The sequence below is a fragment of the Oculina patagonica genome, chromosome 5 (genome assembly GCF_052425735.1).
Source record: "Oculina patagonica isolate OP01 chromosome 5, crgOcupat, whole genome shotgun sequence".
In the NCBI taxonomy this organism is placed as follows: domain Eukaryota; kingdom Metazoa; phylum Cnidaria; class Anthozoa; order Scleractinia; family Oculinidae; genus Oculina; species Oculina patagonica.
Window position 1 is genome coordinate 26406112 of NC_135762.1, and position 16180 is coordinate 26422291.

Genomic DNA, 16180 nt, shown 5'->3' on the forward strand with positions numbered 1-16180 from the left:
TCTTCTTGCCTCAGCTGACATCTGGCCTTTTGACACCTTTGATATCACGTGATGGGTGTTTGATTGACATGGCCAATGAATAAAGAGGCAAGCAGTTGGATTCCGACCGGTATCACTTTGTGAAGAGGCCAGAGCGAGAGAAGACCATTGTGTTTTGTGCAGTGAATTATCTTTGAGGTAACCACGTTAGCCCGACGTTAGTTTACACTGACAACGTGCTTCTTTCGAACTTTATTTAGCTGTTTCTCAAACAGATTTTTTATTTCCACAGCGCGAAAATGTCGGACAAACCAGACATCTCTGAGGTGACCAAATTCGACAAAACGAAGTTGAAGCACGCAGAGACCAAGGAGAAAAATCCTCTTCCAACGAAAGAAAGTGAGTTATTCTCTTGTATTTTTGCTGTACTTTGTACATTTTCGTCGGTCAGGGGTTTAAATCCCAAGATATAGTCGCTATTTCCTCGCCAAGGGGTGTGTCATGCAAACGAAGAAATGTATTCGAAACCGACACGTTATTCAAATTCCACACTCATTATTCTTGAGCAGCTATCGAGCTGCTTTGCACAGCGCGAGTCCTGTAGATCTTCGCTGCAAAGACATTTTATTTTTGTCTCAAAACTTCAGAAATCTTCCCTTGTGTGATGAATCTTCGCCATTCTTTGACACACCCTGTGTTCTTTCGTTTCAGCAATCGACCAAGAGAAGCAAGGTTGACCCAGGAAATTATTTAAAGTCACTAGCAAGTTTCCGATGTCCTTCAAGAATTTTTATGTCTTCATTTGTGTTTGCCTCTGCCTAGAGGAAGTTGTGCGTTTATAGATAAATTAAATGAATAAGTGTTTGTCTGTAAAGCGTTCGAACCTGTGAGATTTCTATGTAAAGCGAAACCTCGCTTTCCGAACTGCGATTTACAAGATACTGTGCTAATGTATTCGCTAACACTTTCATTGGGTCTAGACAAACATAATTGTAGTGAAATATTTTTGCACAATTTAAAAATAAACAGTTGAATATTGAACTTTTGAAACTCGTGGTTTTGAGTAGTTTAGTTGTTGGTTGTATGTTAATAGCTTTAGCTTACGTGTTAATGCTACAAACCTTCTGTAATCCCATCGCATAGTTTGATTGTACATGTACAATTTATGTACAATATTCTATTCATCAAACTTTTTTCATTATATTAGAAGTTGACATTGTTTTTGGCCATTTACAAAATGGCAAGGATACCCTTGAGAGGTTATGAAAATTTTAAAGGTCATTTTACATTTTATCCGACATAATTGTCTTGGGAATAGAAAGCTCTACAATTAACATTCTGTAAGCCGTTTTGATTACTGCAATGGAAATTTTGCATAGTTATTTATATTGTTCACTATTCAGCCATGCCTTTTTAGGGAATAATTGGCCAAAGTGTTGCATAAAAAGAATAAATTTCCTTGAGGAAATTTATACAGTATCAATTACACTAGTCTAGTCTGAAAAAACAGGGTGGATGTAATCTGAAAATAGAATTCTAACAGATCTCGTGATCGTGAAGCTTGGAACTTTTGGACCCTTTTAATAAATAACAGCTTTTGCATCAAGCAGTACATTATAAAAGCCTAAGGATGATTTAAAACCATTGAAATCGAATCTTTATTTTTCAGCAGAGATGAAACTAAGTTTTCATGACTTAAGCCTGGACATCTAGCAATTGGCATTGATTAGTGTTCTTGTCAGGCCACTGCAGTGCTTATGGCTTACTAGTATGATATTTTTTTAAAGTTTTTATTTCTTTAAGTTTTTTAGCCTGCGAACGCAGACATTTCTGGCTGTCGTTTCTCTCCGCTGGGAAATACTTTTGTGTTCGCAGGGTATAAGTTTTGGAGCCATCGAAGATTTGCAACAACTAAATGAAAAGTACTTTCTTGCCTGGAAAAGTAAGAGTACCTAAATACTACCTGGTTTGCCAAAACAAATGGAACAGTTCAAACCATTTTGCAAGATTTTAGCCATTCAAGTAGAAATTTTTTTAGAAGAATTCTTACATTATTTGTTTAATTACAAAGAACATTACCCTACAAGTAGATTCTTCTCTGATGGGGACTTTTCATGCAGAGTACAAGAAAATAGAAGACACAACATTAGTGTTGTTTCTTTCTCCTTCTACAGTGGAATCACATTTTTTTTGAACCCCTGATCTGATTTTTCAGACCTCCCAATAACATACTGTAAACCAAAAGTATTGGTATTTTTCCCTCCCTCAATTCAACACTACAATTTTTACCGCAGATTTCTCAAACTCCCTGATTTCCTGAAACCAATTTTTTACCTTAGAAGTTCAAGAAATCAAGATTCTACTGTATTGCAGGGTTCTCATTAGAAGGCGGGACCCGGGTACCAGTACCAGGATGCACAAGAGTCAGTACTATTTTCAAATGGAACATAAAGAAATTTGCTACATCATGTTCTTTTTGCCTGCCTACTCTCCTTTCAATGCTTTCCTACTTCAATTCCTAATGAAACCCCTGGTATTGGCCAACAAATAGGTATTGCAAGTTTAAATTGTTTGTCGAGGACTTTTTGACTTGTATTATATTGAGCTCTTGCTAGAGGAATCACCCCTTGGTTTGCCCAGACATGACGTCTTTTATGTAGATTTACTCTTGCATTATGAAAACCTAGATAAGATCTGGAAGTTGGGGATGACTCCTGCTGAGGGATCAGTTCAAACGGGTCCTAGTTAGGTCCAACTCCATCAAAAACTTAAATATTTTTTATTTTAAAACCATCCCATTTGTACAGCTTGACTTAATAAGAACAACACAGATTTTTTCTCAGGAAAAGAGGACCCATGTTTGAATAGAGAAATTTTATCATTAAGTAAATTTCCAGATACCAGGCATTGTCTGAGTGGTGCTAAAAAAACACCCCATGTCTGGGTCAGTCTAGAGTTGGTTCTGTGCAATTTTATGCAATAAAAATTTTCCACTGACCGTTAGTTTCTATTTGTTCTAAAACCCAAAGTAAACCAATTAAACAGCAGTAGATAATCAGTAGGCATCTAAGATTAAATAATTTAATCCTATAAATTTTCACTAATCCAAAGAGAATCTCCAGGCATTTGGGAAATCTCTTTGAACTGTTTCTTACTGTTATTAGTTAAATAAACTGGTGGTTTGTGTATATTTGGCACCAAATAAATTCCAGCACACGCATCGATAACACGGTCATTCAGCATGCGTGAAGGAATTTGTCACCTTTTCCGACGGCAGGAAAATTTCAATCGGGAAATGGGGTCAATCTGGTGGTGTTTTTTGTAACCCAGTCAATTTGTTTACAACTTTTAATGTTATCAGGACTCACTTTCAACCACACACCACAGTTAATGATATAAAACCACACCAGACAGCTGGATATATAGGCATAAACTCACATGTGTGAAATAGTAAACTATTTTCGCTCAAAAGCAAAGCTACAAATGAATAATTTATTGATTGCTTAAAACGCCCTTGTGCCGCACGCGCCAAGAATGCGACAGTTGAGGTCATTTGGCGGTAGAAAAGCCTCAAAATAAACACTGTCATTTCAGCAAAAGATCTTTCTAGGGATCGTTAAAATAACGTAAGAATTTGCAAGCCGGAAGGGTCCCCACGAAATAAAAAATTTAATATCTGTTTCGATAGCGTGTGTTGAGTTTGTTACCATTTTTGTAAATTTTTTCATTGGAATACACGACAAATTTCGTCTAATTTTCCGCGGTCAAATATATTGTAAACAACGCGAAATTGGGATCTTGTTTCATATATTGTTTATCATCACTGGATAATTTTATTTTGGCTTTTGGTTTCATTACATGAAAGTGGATCCCGAAGATTGAAAAAATCTGCCGGCTGAAAAGCTGTCATTGTACATTTGCAAACATTATCTTGTACACCTGCATTGTCTGGGAAAAAAACCTGAATGGAATATTTAATTCAATTACAATTTAAAAGAAAAAGTACAGGGGGATACGTCTGCGTTTTTAATCAAGAAAAGAAAACAAAAAAATCCTACACTTGTGAAACTTAGCCATGAAAGTGAAAGTTCATGAAAGAAATTGCGAATTTTCTGTGAAAATGAAGATAAGTTAAACTTGTCAATTTTTTCACGTTTTTAAGTGTCTTGTCTGAGTAGTTTTACACTCTTGATGTCTGATGTCATAATTCTTTCGTGTTACTTCTGGCCTCTCTCACTTCCGCCTCTCGTAGCGATTGAAAATGACATAGACTATATGGTCCTATATGTCTTTGCGTGTTAGACCACGCCCTACTTGAAACGCATTACCGCTCTTGCCTAAAAAGGCCTGATATGATGGCTGACAATTTTAAGTGCATTGATTTTTATGGAAGATTTTAGTCAAATCCCAAAATGGAACAGCCTGAAATCCAGAGAGCATAGTTTTTTTTGTTCCCCGGAGCAGTTGAAATATTCAAATTTTATCGTGCGTTCGATTTCCTCGCGGCCATTTTTGTTTTAAAAAAAAATCGCTTTATTTACCTAGGAGCCGTCAAGTTTTCCAGCATACAAAAGCAGATAAACAAACACATATAACGAACCATGTAAACAGATCAAGCAGCGCTCCAGTGGAAAAACGGACACCAAAACAGCAGAAAGGCATAAAAGAAAAAAAAACAAGAAACGATTCAGGCCTTTTCTTAAGGTTCGAGTCCTGACGGGGGTAGCCTGAATTTCAGACATCCCTCTGTGCTCGCCTGCTTGCCAGTGCTATGACGGGGGTTGTTGAAGGCACAAGTGTAATAACTGGTCACAAATGTAATAAAGTCACAAGTGTAATAAGGTTTGGTCACAAATGTAATAAATGTTTCACACGCTGCTACAAATGTGAACAGGAACTATTATTAAAACTTATGTTGTCCCATAGTCAGTACAGTACATGCACACAAAATATATATTAAAGAGCTTGTCTAAATGGTCAAAGAAGTCACTTATAAGGCCGTTTTATACTTAATAGATGCTTTGATTACATTTGTGACCAGTTATTACACTTGTGCCTTCAACAGATGTTAGGGTCGTTGTGTTACGTTCCTGGGCAACAGTGCTCATTTAACAGATTTAACTCTCAAATTTCACCCAGGACTAGAAGTGTTTATGGCATGGTTGACTAGGTACACGGATCGACGGATTGGGCCTTAAAAAAACGCACGGATCACAGATTTAAATTGCGGCTTCATCGATTTTGAAAGTGAAATGACCACGGATCAGCTGAGAATTTTGCCCCGGATTCCGGACTCCGTCCGCTTTGAGTTTTTTTAACGCACTGAAAACACAAATATAACTTTTATTCAAGAATCCTTGGCAGTCAATCAACAGTCATTGTTTCGTGAATTTTATAAGAGTCATCGGAAACATCGTTTTATTTCATAGGTACTGAGATTTACTCACGAAAATCGTAGGGAGTAAAAATCGTACTGATTCAGAGCTTAGCCAATCAGGAGCACGAACGACAAAATTTCACTGTGAAAAAATATCGTTCGTACAATGAGCAACGCGAACGACTAATTTTCACTGGTAATGAATGAACGTATTGAAGGAAACGTCATCCCACAGCCGTTGCCGACAAGAAAACCCGCGCTTTGAAAAATGGCCGAGGGAAGGTTTGCTTCTGTTTCTTCAGTTGAAGAATTTATTTTAGAACAGGAAAACAAAAACACCGCTCAAAAAACTGAACGAGATGTAAAATTGCTTGAAAGATTTTTGATAACGAAGAACGAAGACAGAAAAATAGAAGATATTCCGGCTGTTAAGCTGAATGAATACATCAGCCAATTCATCATTGCCGTCCGCACCAAAGATGGAAATAAATACGAGCCGACTTCTCTTAGAAGTTTAGTGGCTAGCTTCGAAAGACATCTGAAGAAAAAGAGCTATTCTGTAAGCATAATCAACGACTTGGTGTTTGAGAAAACCAGGAAAGTTCTGCAGTCTAAACAAAAGCAGCTAAAAAAGCAAGGAAAAGGAAATAAACCGAAAGCGTCGGTAGCTTTGACAAGCGAAGAGTTGAAAATATTGTGCGAGAAGGGTTTGCTCGGTATGTGTAGTCCCGAGGCACTTCTAAACACGCTCTGGCTAAACAACACTCTTCACTTCGGACTCCGTGGGTGCCAAGAACATCGTGATATGTGCTGGGGAGTAAGCTACTGAAAACGGCAAGCGGAGTCAAGTACTTGGAGTTCAATGAAAGACAAACAAATACTAGAACGGGATCAGACTGCAGCGATGTCAGAACCGTACCGCCGAAAATGTTTGCGACCGACGGAAAATAAATTGACTGAAATAAATTTGATTTATCTTCTTGACATAACTTTGTTATTGATGGCTTCCTTTATTAACAGACATTTGACTTAATTAAAAAATTTTGAATGCTGCAGATCTTTGATTTACTCAGTTGTTGAGCAATTGAATGGTTTTACAGTGTCATTTATTTTTGCAAATAAATTTGTCTACTCAGTAGCACGGAAAAGAAAATCTCAGTACCTATGAAATAAACATATTACAGCATGGAAAATGCTTTGTACGATTTTAATTCACTCGTTGATACGTATCAGAAAACTCACTCGTTCGCTACGCTCACTCGTTCGTTTTCTGACACTACTCAACTCGTGAATAAAAATCGTACGCGCGCATTTTCCATGAAGTAATCTCTATTTATACCTATATGATAATGCAAATGCGGCCTTACACTACTGAAGACCTGAAAAAAATTTTCAGGCTCTGAGCGGGAGTCGAACCCACGACCTTTGCGTTGCCAGTGCAATGCTCTACCACTGAGCTATCAAAGCCACATGAGAGCGGTCGTATATGGGTAATCCCTTTATGGTGGACATGATACTCGGCCCAAGTATATGTGAAAAAAGAAGTGTGTCCAGCAGTAGCAATGAAATATATATATGATAATGCAAATGCGGCCTTACACTACTGAAGACCTGAAAAAAATTTTCAGGCTCTGAGCGGGAGTCGAACCCATATATTGGGCCGAGTATCATGTCCACCATAAAGGGATTACCCATATACGACCGCTCTCATGTGGCTTTGATAGCTCAGTGGTAGAGCATTGCACTGGCAACGCAAAGGTCGTGGGTTCGACTCCCGCTCAGAGCCTGAAAATTTTTTTCAGGTCTTCAGTAGTGTAAGGCCGCATTTGCATTATCATATATATATTTCATTGCTACTGCTGGACACACATTCATTTATTTCACATATACTTGGGCCGAGTATCATGTCCACCATAAAGGGATTACCCATATACGACCGCTCTCATGTGGCTTTGATAGCTCAGTGGTAGAGCATTGCACTGGCAACGCAAAGGTCGTGGGTTCGACTCCCGCTCAGAGCCTGAAAATTTTTTTCAGGTCTTCAGTAGTGTAAGGCCGCATTTGCATTATCATATATATATTTCATTGCTACTGCTGGACACACATTCATTTATTTCACATATACTTGGGCCGAGTATCATGTCCACCATAAAGGGATTACCCATATACGACCGCTCTCATGTGGCTTTGATAGCTCAGTGGTAGAGCATTGCACTGGCAACGCAAAGGTCGTGGGTTCGACTCCCGCTCAGAGCCTGAAAATTTTTTTCAGGTCTTCAGTAGTGTAAGGCCGCATTTGCATTATCATATATATATTTCATTGCTACTGCTGGACACACATTCATTTATTTCTATTTATACCATTTTAGACATTTTTAGCGCCGAACGTTCCAGCTTCGGCACGTTTAACTTTAAGCCTAACTGAGTTTGGAGGACCAGAAGAGGAAGAAATCACAATTACAAAAGTTTGAGCTTGATATCATCGGTGAAACAAGTTGTGATTGAATCTTTTTTCCGTTAACAGGAACATTTATCGTCGAATTTATCGAGTTATTAGGTGTATGTCTGTCGGTCTTTTATGTCAGCTATGCACAGAGAACAGGCTCTAACTCTCTTTTTGTGTCCCAAACCGGACGCAGTACGAAGGAAACGAGTAGGCAAAGGTATGAAATTGAACAAAGTGAATCCTGATTTGTCAGCTGCGAGGATCGTTTATTTGCCAATCGGCCTTAGTATAGGCAGTGGTGGCGGTTGGGGGGGGGGGGGGGGGGGGGGTGGACATGATTGATTTTCCAGACACTGACCAATCACGATCTTTCACAAGCGTAGGCGGTTTGCAAAAAGCTATTGCAGGTGACGTAATGCTCTGTCAAATTTAATCGAATTACGCACGTTTTCCCCACGGTTAGTATAGTCCAGAATGAGTTGCTTCTAGGCTTTTATAGATTGTGCTAGCATAATTTTTGGCATAATTGGAGCTAAAAAGCATAATTTGTGAAACGAGCACTGCCACGGCATAATTAGCAATTTTTAGCACTTTTTGGAGCATAAATTCATAAAATGTAGTAAATATGGTGTACTTTCTACAGAAATAAATGAAATTTAGGTAGTTTGTTCTTGCAATGCGTGTTTTAGCTATACAATTGTGATTGTTAAGTCGTTGGAGGCATTTTACAAACGGTTTAGAGATGCGAGCAGCTAATTTGGACAGCTGACGGCCGTGATAAACTGCCATAAATACAAATAAATTTACAACAACAGTTTATTTAAAAAACATCATAATTTGGTGTCGTTATTGCGCACCTCTATGTATAGAATCTACGTCATTTTGTGAGCATAATTTCGGAAATCATAATTTGGGAATTCTGGCATAATTTTTGCATAATTTGGCAAAATTTTGAGCACTGCTAGTAGCATAATATGCCACTTTTAGGAGCACAATCTATAAAAGCCTAGTTGCTTCCCATATCATCACCTCAAAAAAAAATTGAACCCAGGCAAGAAAAGTGAGAGACCAGGATAATTTGCATATGCATACTCAAAACGAGCAAATCAAACGGAAAGCTTTGTTGCCCAGCATCTATTTGTAAACACTCTAGTCTTTTCCTCAGTCGCTTCGCACTTTTGTTGTCAGCAATATAAGCACGAGCACGGGCGACTGGGGACGAGCGCTAAGGAAGGGGAAAGATATCGCTTCGACTGTTTCGTCTTATTTTAAGATATTTGTCTTTGAAAAAAATATTTTATTTCTATAACTGCGTTTCTGAAAAGAGAAAAGTGCACCCTGCCAAAAAAATGTCGTACCCAGAGCCCGCTTTTCTTTTGGTCAGCTTCAAGAACGTGTACTTAGGAACCGCGCAGGGAGAATTTGAGTGGGGTGGGGCTTAACCTCGAACGCGGAAGCGTGAGACAACTAAGGGAGGGGGTCCGGGGGACACGCTCCCCCGAGAAAATTTGGATTTGAATTTCTCTTAGATACCGGAAATTGCAGTTAAAATTAAAAATTTAAATATTAAGCGCTTAAATCTTTTTGTAAAAGTATTGCTTAAAGTGACAAAACTGGTTGCGATAAAGAGACGTTGCTCCACAAAACGTTCGATATAACTACTCACTGACCCTTTAAACCTTACATCACTCGAACCATCCTCACCATGCATGTTGTAGCATAGGAAACTGAGATGGTACCAGAACGAATGAAAATTATATGGCGTCCAGAAACGAAATATTTTTTAACAATTTTCCATTTGTTTTTTAATTCATTATAATTTTTTTCATGTAACTGTGGTGGGGGGCCAAAGCCCGGTCCCTGGGACTCTGTGTCGGACTCTATCCAGACCTCATCTCCAGTCCGCGATTCATGGACTTCCGGTCAAAATCAATCTTATCCCCATGATTCCGCGTTACCCTTATCCACCGGAACAGCATTCTCGTTACCATGGTTACGAGAATGGCAGCACCACTCTCGTTCCTCTCTCTGGTCAAGGGGAACGTGGACTCAGCTGGGAACGAGATTGTGGCGGAACAGGAAAAGGGCAATCTGCGCATGCTCAAAAAGTTCGGTTTCGGCATCTGCATTCTTGGTGTTGACCAAAAGAAAAGCGGGCTCTGGGAATGAGGTAATCTCGTTCCCAGCGCCAACGGACTGCTTGGTCAGCGGTTTGTGGTCGCCTCGACCCGCTGACCAAGAAGCCCGTTGGCACTGGGAACGAGATTGGAAATGAGGTTGAATAACAAAAGGAATAAGGCGGCTCCCTGGAGTTGTAGGACTGTGCATATGTTGATGATGCAAGCCTTGGAATCTGCCCGCGCGACCTGACGTGATTTTCGACTTAAAAACTGCCTTGTACGTAGGTTGTTGTAAGAAATGGTTTACAGCAAGGGGCCCAAAACTGTGACCATTTTAGTGTATCCAAATTCTTCGATGTGGACATTATCCAATCAGAAGCCGAGGACGTCTAACAGTTGACTTCTGATTGGAATAAACGTGCACGTAAGGATGTGAGGTTATTAAAAGTGGTCACACTTTTTGGCTCCTTGTTGTAATCAGAAGATTCATCAGTAGAGGATAATACAAGTTGTCACACGATTTATTTTATTTACAATAGATGAATAAATATTATTTACACAACATCGACGTCTTTCTTTACTCTCTCTATTAAGTTAAAAGGAGAGCAAAAAGACATATATTTACAATTTTGAATGATACACACTCTTTATATAAAATTATCTTCGTCAACCTTTTCGTTTTCTAACACTCATTAACTTTTCAGTTTGGACATCTGAGTAGTTGAAATTGCGATAGGCTATGTCCAGTTCAGATCGAGTTAAGTTTTTCTGAACCTTCAAGTTGTCTACTTGCTGTTGAAGTTCAGCCAACTTTTTATTCTTATCTGAAACCTTGGACAGTTCTGTTTTCATCGTGGAATTTTCTTTCAAAAGTTTAGCAAGCCGATTCTCAAGTTGGCAAATGGACTTCGACTTCTGCTCTTTAAGTTTGTTAATCTCTTTGTCCTTATCTGACATGAATCGGGCATTTTCATCCATTATCATCCCTAGCCGATCCTTAAATTGGTCAAAAATGTTCGATTTTTCGTGTTGAAGCTTGTTCAACTCTTTGTCCTTCTCTGCTAACCGTTCGTTGAATTGGCCAATAATACTCCACTTTTCGACCTCAAGTTGTTCAATGACTTTCGACTTTTGCTTTTTAAGCTCGTTCATTTCTTTGTCTTTCTCAGAAATGATTTTAGCGTTTTCATCCATGAACGACGCTATCCGATCCTTGAATTGGTCAAACGCCCTCGACTTTTCCTCTTGAAGTCGTTCGTTAAGGTTTAGCTCTTTGTCCTTCTCAAACATGATTTTGGCGTTTTCCTTCAGCAGTGTCGCTAACTGATCTTCAAGTTGGTTAACAACCCCCGAATGTTCCTCCTTAAGGTGGTTTATTTCTTGAATCTTTTCGGCGGTGATTCGGGCGTTTTCCTGAGTTGACGAGGCTAGCTGATCTTCAAGCTTTTTATAGTCCAGCTCGCAAGTTTTGAAGTGAGCTAACTCCTTTTCCAAGGCGTCCACTTGAAGTCTTTGACTCTGTACAACAGCTCTCTTCGTTTTCAGTTCAATCTGAAGAGAGTCGTTCTTCTCCTGCAAATCTTTCATTTCCTTCTTCATGACACTGATCTGAACCAAGAGCTTCACATTTTCTTCGTTGTTTTTTTCAATTATCTCCTCCAAAGTTTTATTCTCTTGGTCTCCGTCCTCAACCCACAGTTGTAGTTCCTCTATTATTTCTGAATCTTCCTTTTCAAGCTGTTCAAGTTCCTTCTTGTGGATTTCCTCACAACTGGAGACCTGTTTGTAGGAATAAGATCGAGAAATGTTTAGTTTTAGACAGGAGGAAATCTTCATCAATAAGCGATATGCCCCTATCCCCCCTAGTCGGGGCGGGAGGGGGGAGGGCTCTTTAGATGGTACCGATGGGCATGCCCGGTACTTCAGTTTATGGGTGGGAAGCTGGCAACCTTATCGAGTTTTCTCGTCAAAATGAACCGCAGCGGCTTATGGGTATTCCATTTCACATGCAGTTCAAATTTTCTTTCGTGTCCTTTGTTTGTTTTTTTTTTTTAAGTCGCTATCAAGTTGTGAAGAAATAAAATTGACATTTCATAGCGACTTGTTCCTCGTGCCCCAGGTTCTGCTGGCTTAAGACTGTCCTGGCTAAGAGGGACAAGCGGCTCTGAGGACGTGAATGGGGACCTTTCATTTATATAGGATTGAAACGCCTGCCATTCAAGGAAAATATTTTCTACTTCTTCACTTGACTTTCTTCAGTCATAAGAGTCTGACTTTTGACAACTTTGATTTCATCGGAATAAAACGGCTCTATGTTGTATCTTACTGCTATCCTTCATTAATTTTCTCATATAGAACTTCTCTGAAAGGTTTGTAAGTGAGAAATCGGCGTTTTATTTACCTGTTTCGTATTTAATGGCGTGACTTGTTCTATTCGCCTCAACTGAGACGGTGCTGGTTTTGTGACACGCTTAATAGCATTTGGAGGGCTAGCAGTAGATTTAGTCCTTGCTGCTTGTTTTGCTTGTTTCTCTTTTAGGTTAATTCCTGTAATAGTTAAAGACAGAATCATTAACTCTAACTTAGAGCCTGAATTTCAGAAGGAGAGGACCAATCATTCGATTAATTCTACTCGATTTGTTGTTTCGTTCGGCGCTCGCACTTATTTTCAGTCATGACTTCACTAAATACTTTTTAACCCGATTCCTACTTATCACTAGGAAATCACAGTTTGTTCGCTTTGATGATAAAAAGTGGCATATATATGGAGAACAGCCAAATGTACTTACAAAAGTTCAAATCTAAAAACCAAAAAATTTAATAAACTTTGTTCACAAGTTAACACTAAAGACATCGCAAGTAAAATAACCTTGTTAAAGCTTAAAGCTTTGTTCAAATAAATTAAAAAAATTTCATGACAACATGACACTACCTGAGTCTCTTCCCAACGGTCTTTTGTCGTTCGCAGATATCACATTCTTTGGGAATTTGTCTCTACCAGTATTTCTGTTTGTTTGACCGACCACGATCGGAATCTGTGATGGCCGCTTGTCTTGCAGCTTTTCCATGGAGCGATCACTTTGAACCCGCTGCTTTTTGTTAGCTTCGTCCTTCGACGAGGAACTTTTCTGCCTTTTTTCGTTTTCGTTCAAACGAGTTACTGTGCGGACTGGTATTTTAGATTTTTGTTGAGCTGGAGAAAGGCGATTCTTGTCACAGGACGCCATCGCTTTTTTACGGCAGTTTTTGACGCTGGGTGTGAACTACAAGTTTCTCTAAACCTTTCCTGTGTGTTTTTTTTTTCGATTTTGGCCTGTTTTCGAATCTTCTCTTTTGTTTGACTGCGAAAAATATCACAATATCTCCTGCTCCGAATCTCAATGCTCACCGCACCGAATGCTGAAGCAAATGATTCAGTTTTGAAGAAATCCATGGAAACCGTCTTCGATCGTTTCGTCATAAACAGCGCTGCTTTGGTCATTCTTGCTCGATTGCACGCGCACAGTTTTTGCTGCACAAATTTCGCGAAAAATTAAATTTTGGCGTCCGTTAGAGACTGTTAAACTTCCTTCCAAAATTGCCCGATAACTTATAAACTTAAATAAATATATCAAGTGCAACTTAGAGGAAAATTAAGCTTAACTTCAGCTTCATTCACATTTCTAATAAAATTAAAACTTACCTTTTATGAAGGCATAGAATAACTCTGCAGTGTAGAAATTTACGTGGTAAAGATCCTGCCAATATTTCTAATTTGAATCCGTCGTTTCAGCTCTCATTGAAGCTGGGCTTCTTATAAATTTTCTTTGTCTGCTGTTGTATTTGTCCCAACTAAAACGATCGGAGGGACTGGACCGGAAAAATTCTTCTCGCCGACCAGAAAGTTAAACGAAGCCAGCCCCTAAATCCATGATTTGAGGCCACTAGAAACAGCATTTCCATCCAATTGATAGGAAAATACTTTGTTACTTTGGCCAAAAAGCTTCTTTTAAAGCCACAAGCTGAGTTTCACTCATTGTAGATGGACAATGGTTGATTTTCCGATGCCTTAATATATTTGAAATTCTGCCTTCGTGATTTGACTTTGATTCCTTTGATTCAAAAATCATTTTCAAGCCAACTCAGTGCAAAGTAACTCGTAAAAAGCCAATCAGAAGCAAGTAATTTTGCTGTCAATCACTGTCAATCATTTCCTCCGGCAAAGGTGCTTAGCTGTTAATCAAACGAGAACCTTAGTGGAGTGGGGGTGGGGTGGATAAAGCTGTCGCAGGGCTGTCCACAAGTTGCTCGACATTTCTCAAAAAGTGGCTCAAAATTTGTCAAAACATTCGAAAAGCGCTTTAAAGTTGCTAAACAATTCACGTAGTTTCTGCTCTTTTTATGCAACAGCAAGATTTCTAACAATTTTCTGATGCAATTTTATTGCTACAGGAGATCGCTAAATCACTTAATTGGTCCTTAATTGCAACTAACGTTTAATATAAAGTAGAGTGATTTTCGAGATTTAAGACACTGAGAAAAATCAAAACTGAAACTAGGCACGATGCGAATTTCTTGGGTATCTTTTGCATGCGAAGGTAACGATCACGTCTTGTTTGATGACGAGTCGTTGTTTTTATTTTAATAATATAAGATCATGGGGTTTTCCTCGGAAATAAAATATGCTGCGATCTATTAGAATGGATAAAAGTTGCTTAGGATGTAAAAAAGTTGCTCGAAATATGAAGAGTTGCCATAGTGTGTAGAACAGCCTTAGGGCTTAGGGACGGACCATTATTTTTTTGGTGGGGGGGGGGGGGGGGCGAAATTTTTTTTAAGACAAACAATGTTTTTTTTTTTTTCGTTGTCAGTGCCGACTGCATTTTCCTGGAAATATTTTTTTGGTGTCCAGGAAGTGGCCTCGTTTGGTTATTTAATAATGCATATAAACTGCACTAATTTTTACACAAGTGTTGTCGGATCTATTAACATACAACACATTTTTTTTCGCGAGATATTTAGACCTATTCATACTTCCTTATAACGTTCAAAAATTTAGAGATGGATCAATCGCGTTCAATAACGCTCACCATTCTTTCTACTAGCAAGTACTGAAAATGGTAAATATACCACTTACCTACCGATAAACGTAGAATGCATAAGACATACAGTATCCAGTGGGAGTAGAACGTTCTTTTCCACAAAACTTAACTTCTGTAGTTCCTCTTTAGCGCTGCTCCCATAAACCATCATACTCAAGTTTTTAAAAAAGAGAGAGACCAAGAGACGCAGAGACGCAGAGACGCAGAGACCCAGAGACCCAGAGACCCAGAGGCCCGCCCAGAGACCCAGAGACCCAGAGACCCAGAGACCCAGAAACCCAGAGACCCAGACCACCCAGAGACCCCGAAACCCAGAGACACTGAAACCCGGAACCCAAAGGATCGAGAATGGACCGAGGCTCATTGCTTTCAATGATTGCGTAATTTCAGTTGTTGATATACCGAGAAAGAGCCGAATTCTCTTACCAGTGAGAAGCACCTCTGCGAACTACCTACTTGAGTTGTAAAGCTATTTTATTCTCTTCTACACGTTTCGTTTGACTAGCACACACTTCATCTGGGACTTAACAATTCAGCCAAGTAAAAGACAAACAAAATTTTACATCGCAATAGTACTCAGGTCTATGCGTCTATGAAACAAGCGGAAATTTTGAAATGCGTTTTAAAATGTTTGAAAAAATTATCTTAAAAACGTCTTTACCATATCAAACCAGTTGATGAATCCAAGAGAATCCAAATGTTGCAAATCATTTTGTTGTGTTTTTAAATAAATAGGAATAAAATTACTTACACTAATCAGACTTTTAATAATGATTTAAAAATAGCTGACTATCTACTGACTGCAAACTTTTTATTTTTTCCCTCTCATGTTTGTGTTTAGCTCTTGCAAACATTTTTTTTTTAGGATTTTTGCTCACCCCCGGCCCGGCCCCCGTCGGCCCGTCCCGTGACTGTTTCCCGTATATTCTCGAAGTGAGCTTGGGTGGCCTGTGCCCTAATCCCCCAAAAGACACGCAAGTCCTTCACTCCACAGGACACGGCTGACATTCCAACTAATTTTATTATGCGACATATCGCCACGAAAAGTCCACTTATAACTGTGCAGACCTTTGCCTTTTGTCCCGTTCAGTTCGTATCTTGGCCTCAGCTTGCTCGCGGCACGCGGGTACACGCTTACAACATGTGACCAATGTTACCCAGAAATCTTTGCCAGCAA

At 39.2% G+C, this 16180-nt stretch overlaps 2 protein-coding genes across 2 annotated transcripts; one reads left to right on the plus strand and one right to left on the minus strand.

Moving 5' to 3' along the window:
* The first annotated feature begins 5454 nt into the window (after nucleotides 1-5454).
* Nucleotides 5455-6307, plus strand: LOC144655189 (uncharacterized protein KIAA1958-like). Its single transcript, XM_078515403.1, has one exon. The coding sequence runs from the start codon at nucleotides 5625-5627 to the stop codon at nucleotides 6183-6185; it is 561 nt and encodes a 186-aa protein (XP_078371529.1). The 5' UTR covers nucleotides 5455-5624; the 3' UTR covers nucleotides 6186-6307.
* A 4102-nt stretch (nucleotides 6308-10409) lies between these two features.
* Nucleotides 10410-13513, minus strand: LOC144654822 (uncharacterized). The gene is made up of 3 exons (XM_078515042.1): nucleotides 12855-13513; nucleotides 12324-12469; nucleotides 10410-11701 (listed from the first exon to the last, which is right to left on the minus strand). The coding sequence occupies exons 1-3, from the start codon at nucleotides 13147-13149 to the stop codon at nucleotides 10589-10591; spliced, it is 1554 nt and encodes a 517-aa protein (XP_078371168.1). The 5' UTR covers nucleotides 13150-13513; the 3' UTR covers nucleotides 10410-10588.
* Between the last annotated feature and the right edge of the window lie 2667 nt (nucleotides 13514-16180).